General features: G+C 47.9%; 1 protein-coding gene across 2 annotated transcripts; it reads right to left on the bottom strand.

Moving 5' to 3' along the window:
- Positions 1-6,245: 6,245 nt before the first annotated feature.
- Positions 6,246-9,856, bottom strand: LOC123110765 (protein WHAT'S THIS FACTOR 9, mitochondrial). 2 transcript variants are annotated; one of them, XM_044531375.1, is made up of 3 exons: positions 8,383-9,856; positions 8,136-8,198; positions 6,246-6,570 (listed from the first exon to the last, which is right to left on the bottom strand). In XM_044531375.1, exon 1 carries the CDS (start codon positions 9,644-9,646, stop codon positions 8,462-8,464), a length of 1,185 nt encoding a protein of 394 aa, XP_044387310.1. In that variant the 5' UTR covers positions 9,647-9,856; the 3' UTR covers positions 6,246-6,570; positions 8,136-8,198; positions 8,383-8,461. The 2 variants fall into 2 exon arrangements, with proteins under 2 accessions (XP_044387310.1, XP_044387317.1); XM_044531382.1 differs by lacking the exon at positions 8,136-8,198.
- Between the last annotated feature and the right edge of the window lie 295 nt (positions 9,857-10,151).

Genomic DNA, 10,151 nt, shown 5'->3' with positions numbered 1-10,151 from the left:
GAAGAGACAGTCAAAGCAGCGGTAGCTGCCGCAAGAGAGGAAATGACAGCTTCACATAGTGTCTTGATTCCGGTTATCGTCAATTGGACCAAGCAAAATCCAGATAAAGAGGCAGTGGACTTTCCCCTTTCCAACTTCTTCGGGAGCAGCTTGTTTGGTGTTGCACCAGCACCTGCTCACGCAACTGCACCTACTCCTGCACCCGCTCATGCAACCTCATCTGCTCCTGCACCTGCTCCCGCACCTGCTCATAGCAGCTCATCCTCCATCTCTGGCGTGCTCGGTGGGGCTTCTTCTTTGGCTAAGCTCGACGCCCTCACAATACATGTCACACCGTTCCTCTTCAATATATGTATAATCTCTCGTTTCTGTTGCCTTTCAAATGTCTCACGTCGCAGACATGTCTTTGCAGGCCGACGTAAACCCGTGCACCATACTATATACCATCAGCGGCCAGAAGGTGGACGTGGGAAAGATGACGATAGTGAAGCCGAAGGAACAATTGTTCCCCAGCTGGCCGATGCCCCCTGACGTCTTCATGGTTTCCGTGTCCAGTGTGAAATTGGGACCCAATAATTTGGCTCCTCTGGTAGCACTAGGGGGAGATGACGGCGAGACCCTGCGGCGGCTTGGTGATTGCAAGAGTTGGGTCTTGTTGTGGCTGAAGAGTCTGCTTCATCTGGAGATGGCCAGGAGCACACCCATGACCAAGCAGCCTCAGCAAGGTATGAACACCAACACCCCACCTACCCAATTAGCGTCGCCTGTCGTGCCAGGTGATAGCAAACGACATGAGGAAGAGGTTCCATTAGTGGCTAATGACATCACCATTGTCGAAGAATCAATGCATGATGCCATGGATGAGGATGATGACCCTCTACAATATCTCAATACCGGCACCTATGATGACGGAGGATTGATGGCTCAGTAGTATGAGTACTCAAGGTTTGAGCATGATGAGTTGGGGCCTGAATTGTCGGAGGATGAACGTATGATAGGCTCACTTCCGGTAGCAAAGAAGCATAGGAAGAGATCGAAGAAAGGCAAAGATGCTTCTATGAGGCAGCCGCCTCCGCAGCCTCGGGTTGAAGACCATATACCTATCAAAGGTGCGGTGAAATACCATATCCCTGGTGATCCAATACTAACTAAGGCAGCGGTAGAGGCCATATACGACAATCTAAGGAGACTTCATGATGATGTGCTGTGGAGAGAGAAAAGCCTGATCGCCTCAAAAAATCCAGGATACCCGCTCTACGTGGTTAACGTGCCGCAACAAAGGTTGTACGTCGACACATTCCCTGCGAAAAAGTTCTTCCTTTGATTCAATTATATCTTCGACATGTTTCACTTGAAAAAGCTGGACTTACGTTTGTCCGCCTTTTTGCCTTGTACATGAACTACATCATCAGGTTTGTGAAAATACCTTATATCTGTGTCGCTAACCCATGCTTCATTCACGAGGGCTTCTTGGCAGTCTACCAAGAGCACCGTGAATACGCGAGGAACTACATCGCCGATTTCATGGTCAGCAATAAGGACAAGGAGACGATTCTCCTTCCTTATCATCCCATGTAAGTCATCCGGGGATATCCTTTCTTAGATTTCAACCATTCATTTGCACGCCTGGAGGCTAATTTGAGGTGTACTTATTTTGCGCAGTGACGGGCACGCCATCCTCATCATCCTTTACCCATGATTCTCCCATGCTCTTTACTTGAACCCGTCGAAGAACATGAAGGAAAAAGGATTACACCCACATCAAGTATGGTCTCGATAGTGCTATCTTAATCTACGATCACCGGGGTGGAGAGATCACAATCAAGAAGACGAGGAATCGTGCGCCCTACTTCGGCCATAAGACCAACTTCTGCTGCATCCAGCAACCGAAAGGTACTCTCGGTGATGGATTCTATGTCCTCCACCACATGCTGGAGTACAGACGAGATTGCCAGAACCTTCGCATGTCACCTAGATCCGGCGATGCCGATATTCTGCAATGGGCAAAGAATCTAGGAAATGTCACGGATCATCGACTCCGAGCCGAGTTCTATCACATCCAGCGTGAACTTGCTCAAATCATCATGAAGGAGGTCCTCGAAAAAATAAGGATGTTCTACGAAGAAGGGCAAATGTCGCGGGAAGATGTCCCAACACGCGCAACCGCTCAGCGTCTCGACCTGAAGCCTGTCACTTCGCTCGGGGACTTCCTCCCTGATTTGGATGGTTGGCATGACATGTTGGAGTGATTGACAATGACAATGTGTCCGTTTAGTCACTACTTTCTCTATGATGAAACTTTGAATTTATGCACCACGAAACTTTGTGATGTAATTAAATTGTCCTCCTCAACTGGCGTAGATCACTCTAGTTAGGGCAGTTTGGGTATGATGAACTTTGTTATTCATGTTTAAAAAATTGCTTCTTTTTTTGCTAACTCTTTCCCTTTCCGTTGCTCAACTATATATTATGTTGCATATTAACGAATCATGTGACGATGTAGGTACATAGATCAACGATGGCGAAGAAGTGCTATGCCGTGTACATAGGAAAGGTTCCAGGAGTATACGATGAATGACCTAAGTGTCAGGCCCAGGTGTATCGGTTTCCAAGTGACAGCCAGAGAGGGTTTCGATAGCAGAGCCGAAGCAAAAAATAGTTAGTTTAGGTTCACGGTAGTGCGACAGAGGGATCCGAACCGGCACCTCAAGAAGTACTACATTATGTATGATGAGACATGCCAGTTAACTTGTATCGCTATATCGTGATTATGATGTGACGACATGATTTGTCTTGGGTGATATGATGAGACTATTATGTGTATGATATGATGAGCATATTGCATGTTTATGATATGATTAGAATACTGTATAAAACCTGTACAGAAACATCGCAAATACGTAGTAAAAAATATATGTGAAAATATAGTAGTAGCGCTCTTTAGCAGGAAGCAGCAGCGCCGTAAACAAGCGCTACAGCTAATTAGCAGTAGCGTTGGACAGGAAAACACTACTGCTAAGCAACTTAGCAGTAGCGCTGGTCAGGACAACGCTACTACTAAGTAGGTATAGCGGTAGCGCGGAACAAACAACGCTACTGCTACAAGTTAGCTGTAGCGCCTTACTAGTAGCGCAGGTGCCCGCGCTACTGCTAGGCATTTGACCCGCGCTACTGCTAGGCATTTGACCCGCGCTACTTATAGGCTTTTCCCTAGTAGTGGTGGACATCCATATCGGTCCCTATGATTACACGAATGATATTCGAGTGAACCATTGGTTATCATGTGATGTTCCCTTTGCTTCGTGATACTCTACAAAAGCCGGTGTGCATCAGTATCCTCCTGAGTCATCGCCATGCTTACTATATATACCGTTGCTCCTGTTACCAGTTTTATTCTTCTTTCTCATTGATGTGTCCCGGCATCCCTGTGACGTAGTCACCTGTGTATGGCGAGACGATGATGGATGCCGTCACATAGAGAGGGCCCTAAGAATATTTCTTCATCGTCGGAGGAGCAAATCCCACTCTCGACCTGTTCGGTAAGTTGCCAAACTTTCCGGTGTGCCTGAAAGTTGTCGTTATGATCACCTTGTTACAATGACGTTTAAGCAACCCCAAAGCCCACCGTCCTGTAGGAAGTGACCCGAGACACTGTCATGGTCTGAGGAAGTAAAACACATGGTAACACTCCATGTTATAATAGATGATTTCAGACGATATAATCACATAGTATAACAAACAAGTATTGGGTCGATTCAATATGATCGTTCTTCTAACGTCATACGCTCAATGTTGTTTTAGGACTATCATTACACTTAACGATATCCTAAGATCCGGAAAACGTGATCACCAACAACACTTGAGCTAGTCTTAGAGGCGAGACTAGGAATCTATTGTTAACCGGTTATCATTTCACACGTGCTTATGAGTTTTACACTGAATCGCATAATTCAGGATCATAGCAGTTATAACATGAAATATAAACTCTTAATTATGAATAATGGAAATACAATAATATAATATTATTGCCTCTAGGGCATATTTTCCACACAAAATCCCTCAGTTGAACCCCAAATCGAGGGGAGTAGGCCAATCCGGATCGTCTGCCATGTCAAATCCGACAACCTAGCTCCACCAGTTGTTTCCTTTCCCATTGGACCCTTCCCCTTCATGCCCGGTTTCCTGCTAGAGCCCTCTCCCTCTCGTAGTATCCCTTTCCTTTTAAACCCCACCACGTTACTCCCACCTCACCTGCCCACTCCAGTTTGCCTTCGCCATGGCACCCTCCCTTTCCCGCCTTTGTTTCGCCCCGGGTCGTCAAGGAGGAGTTACACGCTGCTCCCATGTATTTTTCGTGCCTACGCACCATCATCATGGAGGAAAACATAATCTCCTCCAAGGAGGAGGCACTCACCGCCCATCGTGCCGCCGGAGCCAAAGAGGAGGAATCTGAATCTTATATCTCGGACGTCTCTTCCAAGGAGGTGTCTGTAGTGATAATCACATAAATATCTAGAAGGTCTCTTTGTATGTGATGTTGAACATCTGCATATTCTATGCGATCAATAGTTGAGTTTTGTGAGGAAAACGGGGGACGCCATTGGGTAACACAACATTTTGAGGGTGTCCTAAAATAAGGTTGTCCGTTTGGGTTTTGGGTTGGAGATGCCCTTAGAGCATCTCTCACAGACCCCTTAAAACGAGCAAACCCACAAAATTCCGACGACTATATGGGCTCAGCCCATTTTTTTGGCTAGAACAGAGCCCGTATAGTCACCCGACCCGTAAACTATTTTACAGTGGCCCGCAAACCGCCCCCCACGCGGATATCTACGGGTTCGCGGTGCCGATACGGGTCGAAACTCATAAACCCTCTCCTATTTCTCACCGCCGTTGAGTCCAATCTGCCGGCGCATGCCACCATGTGGGGCGGGATGTGGAGCTCTGGCCGCAGCTTCGGCGGTAGCGACGACCCCGAGCACCAGCGATATGTCAGAGCAGACGGCACGAGGAAGCGCGCGGCGAAGAAGTACACCAACCGCGGCCTGCAGCCGCCGCAGTCGCTCCTCCACCGCGAGATGGAGGAGTACGACCGCCGGCACGGGCGGATCTCCTCCGTCACGGGCAGTTCCGCCGCTGGGGGGGTCGAGTCCCCGCCCCTCGCTCCTCACACCAGTGAAAAGGGAGCGGGCGGATATCCCGGCCCTCCGAGCGGTGAAGCGGGAGCTCGAGGCGGAGCCGGGCGGTGGCGTCATCGGGCCGGAGGATCCCCTCCCCTCCCCCCCCCCCCCCCCCCCCGCCGCCGCCCCGAGGCGGACATCTTCGAGCGAGCCATCATCGCGCGCATTGCGTGGGAGGAGGAGGAGCAGCAGCGCCGACGATCCCTTGCCGACCTCGACAACGTCCTCCTCGAGCAGGGGCTCGCGAAGGAGTTCGTCGACAACCAAGACGCATGGCGCCGCGAGAAGCAGGCGCAAGATGACATCTACGCCGACCTCGTCTCCGACGACAACGACTGAGGATGTCCGCCGACTCAGCGTCGCCACCGCACCCGGATGGCTCCGGGTGAGCCAACTTTTGGCTGTAGGGTTATGGTGGCGGCCTATCCTCCTAGCTATTTTGTGTAATTTAGTGTATGTATGAAGTATGTATGATGATCAAGAACTATGAACTTGGTCAATTTCTCCTGTAAAGTCTTGAATTCAAAATTTACAGTTCTATTTGCGGTTTATGTTCGTTCGCGAATGTTTTCAGTTCGTAACCGAGGCAACGAGCAAACTGTAAACTAAATTTACAGGCCCACGTTTTGAGGGTTTGCTAGAGATGCTCTTACCTCTCCCGGCTCAAACTACTACTCCGCTAAACAGGGAAGACAGTGAAGGAACAACAATTGGAAGGAAATGAGTATTGCTGGAAAATAGTACTACTAGAGATTACAAAGAACAAACGGAGCTTAGCAGTTCAAACAAGAGAAATGATGAGCAGAGGTAAACGAATGAATGTTAGTACCACCAGCAGAAGATGAACTATCTCGTTTGCCATTGCTTTGCTTCCATCTTCATCAATGTGAAGGATTTTTTCAGTCCACGGTGGCACGAATGGGTAGCCCCTTAATCATTGGACGGTCGTTTTAGAGCATTGCACGTCAGCTGCGTCTACATAAAATCTTTCACGAGACATCTTAGCACAATATACAGTCTTTTAGGAACATGCAACACAACATTACAGTCTTTCAGGAACATGCATTAAAACGAACCAGTTTTGGGGCAAAAGCTTGAGGAAATGGTCAATTGGTGAACATCTTAGCACTGCCTGACATCTAACCACAAATAAGCCTTAATTACATGAAGCATTGCAGCCCACAGTTGTTAATAACATGCATCAAGAAAGAGCTAAGCTCTTCCAAAGTGTGGTTAGGCCACTGTATTATCTCGTCTTCGGTGATGAACAACCACAGATAAACTGGCAGATGTCCCTGTTCCCGCTGTTGTGACCAGTCGTTCTTCATTCCTCTAGAGATCCCCCAGCTCTTCACCAGCTGAAATGCTCCAAGAGGTTCCTTCTGAATTCCTGAAATAGTAGGGTTGGTGGCATAGTTATCAATTTGTCATTACAAGACCAAAAGCATAAGGTTCCCACCGTCTCATTGTATGATCCTACAACCCAACAACATTGCTACAACATGAGCTTGTTCAAAGTCGAGGGCCCAAATTCCAACCCCAAGACATACTGATTGTTAGTAGTTGTTGTTTAATGGGGCTGACGAGTTAACCCCTCAATCGAATTTGACGAATACATTAGCAAAATGAAGGTCGTTCCTGGTGTCTTAATGGAAGGAAAAGAATATGACATGGTTATCAAAATTACAAGACCAAAAGCATAACGTTGGCACTGGCTCATTGTATGATCCTACATGTTTACCCAACAACATTGCTACGAACATGAGCTTGTCGAAAGTCCAGTGCCCAAATTCCACCCGAAAATATACTGATTGTTAGTAGTTGTTGTTAAATGGGGCTGAAGAATTAACCTCTCAATCAAATTTGACGGACACATTAGCAAAAGGAAGGTCGTTGCCCTTTTCTTGATGGAAGGAAATTAATATGACATGTTCGGCTTGGGTGGTAGCCTTATTATTCGTGGACCTTCCCAACAATTCAAAAACTGTTATAGAATAAACCACGATATGTGTATGCAGTATGCTCATATTGATCACATATAATCTGTTATGTCTGAACAAAGCATCAGATATACGAGTATATTTTAGCATTAATTTATTAAAATATCGCTGAAACTATTGATACTGACCAGAAGGTGGACATTTGACATAGTTAGGGTGGAAAGACATAGCTGTTCAACCATTGTGATAATCGGAAGAACAATGGATATGCCAGTGGCCATGATAGGATTACATCGCCGTGCAATATGACGAGTTGACCAGATGCACTGAACTGCAAATGCTTACAGGAGATAATTGTTCAGATCTTTTTTTTTTAACAGGAATGCTCAGTACATATTCGTTACTGCTGAACATCACCTTGTTATAGGCAAGTATAATTGGTAATTCTCCAGCCCACCATATGATTTCCTAAAGGAAAAGACCATTGAAGTTGGCTCTGTCTGGTTTCTGAAGGACGCAAATTGTAAAATTCTAACTTGTATATGGCTGCAAGGAAAATGAAAGCTGCTCTTCCAAACATAACCAAGCCCTATATAACTATGCTTGAAGACATTGGCTTTTTAGGACTGCATAACAGGGAAGAAAAGATCAGCTTTAGAAAAACAGAGACAAACATCCAAGGTAGGTACTGTTTGGCCCCATACTCAAATGGCATCCCAGTCTGCTAAGCAACAATGTCCTTAAAATCACAAATATTTTTTCTTGGACAAGAAAAGGCACTTGCTGTTAGCTGCTCCCTCCGTTTCAAAACTGAAGTTCAAGGATTGTCCTAAGTGAAACTTTTTGAAGTTTGAGAAAGTCTATAGAAAAATCTGCTAAGATCCACAATGTTAAATATATATTATATAATAATACATATCATAATGAATCTAACGAAGCAAATTTGGTGTTGTAGATGTTGATATATTTTTATATAGACTTGGTCAAAGTTAATGAAGTTTGACTTGGGACAAACCTATAACTTCAATTATTTTGGAACAGAGGGAGTATATTCCATTTTTCAATCTCCAAATCGTAGCTGCAGGAAAAAGAAAAGCAAAATATGAGGAAATGGTATAAACATATTGTTCTGTGGGGTGACAAAATGACATAAAAGAGCTGTGTAAAGATCTTGGTAAAAGAAAGCTTCTTAATAATGTAGGCATTGTAATTCCCTAAATTCTGGAATGTGCGTTCAACACGATGCATCAATTTTCACATACCTGCTGAACCATCAGAGAGCATCCATTCTCTCAAGTCACTAGCTTTGCTTCATTCAGGTGCACTAAGAATCAATTGAGCCTACAAGACATCATTAAGAGAGTTCAGTTCCTTCTTCTCCCTCACTTTCCTCATCCAGTTACCACAATATTTGAAGCTTTCTCTGCTCCTCCTTGGTGGCAATGCAGCCCTCATCATGGTGGTATACTCCTCCCTGATAGCAACAAGTGGATGTGCATGCTTCTCAAGCAGCTGGCTCGTGCCACCGTAAGCTTCCCTGAGTACAACTGTCTGTGTGCCATGTATCCTTGAGAGGTAAAAAATGCCCGGGTGACGCTCAAATACCTTGGTAAACTTCTGTGGCATGCCAAGAAGCTTCCTCATGTTGCTCACGTTGTGGCGCTCTGTCCTCTTTGCCAATGTGAGGTGCAGCAGTTCATGGAACACTCCCACATTCCGCTTCTCTGACACATCAGTGCGACGGTCAAGGCCGGAGGCGTCGGTGTATGGGTTAGTGTATGGAAGCTTCTGCCACTCCTTCAGCCAGTCCATAGACTTGCTCCTCAGGCCAAACCCCCTCGTGAAGCTCACCGGAAATGGGAGGCAGGTGGTGTCGCCGCCCGCCGCAGCCTTCTCGAGTTCCGAGACAGCCAGACGGTCGTCCCAGGAGAGGAGGTGGAGCCAGATGCGCTCGTCACCCTCGGGCTGCTTGAGGGCGAAGTGGTCAGGCTGGCGACTGAGGATCGAGGCGCGGTAGTCGCGGGGCAGGCCCAAGTCCCAGCGGAGAAGGTCGACAGTGTGGAGCGGGAGCGAGCGCGACAGGGTGAGCATGAGGAGGCGGCGGAGGCAAGCGAGCAGGTCGGGCTCCGAGGCGTCCAGGCAGTCCAGTTCCCGGCACCGGAGGCCGAGCGCCGCGTCCGTGAGGGACACACCGCCTCCACCGCGGCGGGAGAGCACGAACAGGGTGTGGTATCTGCGGAGGAAGGCGAGCGCGGCGTCCGCGGAGCCAAACATCTTGTGGACGGACTTGTCGGCGAGGAGCTCGGGGCACGAGATACGGTGGCCGGGCCGCGAGGACACGAGGTCGAGCAGGTGGTGGGCAGCGCGGAGGTGGCGCTGGCGCGACAGCGCCCCGTCGAGTGCCGGATCCTTGACCAGCTTGAGCTTCACGTTAACCAGCGTCGCGCGCTGCTCCGCCGCAAACAATGGCGCTTCCCACCATCTTCTCCTCCTCCCCGTCACCGCCACCAGCAAGTGCCCCGCCATGGAACGAAACTCGCCGCTGCCCAGGTGCTCGCTTTCGCGGACCGCGACGCTCGCCCGCCGTCACCGTACTGGGAGGCCGAGAAGAAAGGAGACAAGGAGGACTATGAGGAAACCTAGCAGCGTAAAGGCGGCGGCGGCGGCGGCCGGTGCGGTCGTGAGGCAGGAGCGCGCTCTGTTTCCCCCCTCTGTCTCTCGGGGGCGCACGGCTGCCCGCTCCTCTATTGTTTTTTTTTTCTTCTAAGAAAAGACATCCAAAGGCATTTTGTCTGATAATTACTCCTCTTTAAAAATATACGGAAATGTTAACGCCCACCCGTGTGGGCGTTTGCACGTCGCCCACACGCCTCCATCACCACTCATTTTGCCACGTATAAATAGATGACATCAGCAAAAAAAAATTTGGTTTTCGGCTTAAAAATGTTGTATCTCCTAAATAAAAAAGCGAACTAAAAATCCGTTTTCACCAATAAATTCGTCTCGACGAGATCTTCAAAACTAGACCCCA

The sequence above is a fragment of the Triticum aestivum genome, chromosome 1B (assembly GCF_018294505.1).
Source record: "Triticum aestivum cultivar Chinese Spring chromosome 1B, IWGSC CS RefSeq v2.1, whole genome shotgun sequence".
Classification (NCBI taxonomy): Eukaryota; Viridiplantae; Streptophyta; class Magnoliopsida; order Poales; family Poaceae; genus Triticum; species Triticum aestivum.
Note: the sequence above shows the minus strand (reverse complement) of the source record. Positions and strands in the feature narration are given on the sequence as shown.

Excerpts from the sequence above, each read along its gene's own strand:
- LOC123110765 (XM_044531375.1), bottom strand. The coding sequence starts at position 9,646 with ATGGCGGGGCACTTGCTGGTGGCGGTGACGGGGAGGAGGAGAAGATGG.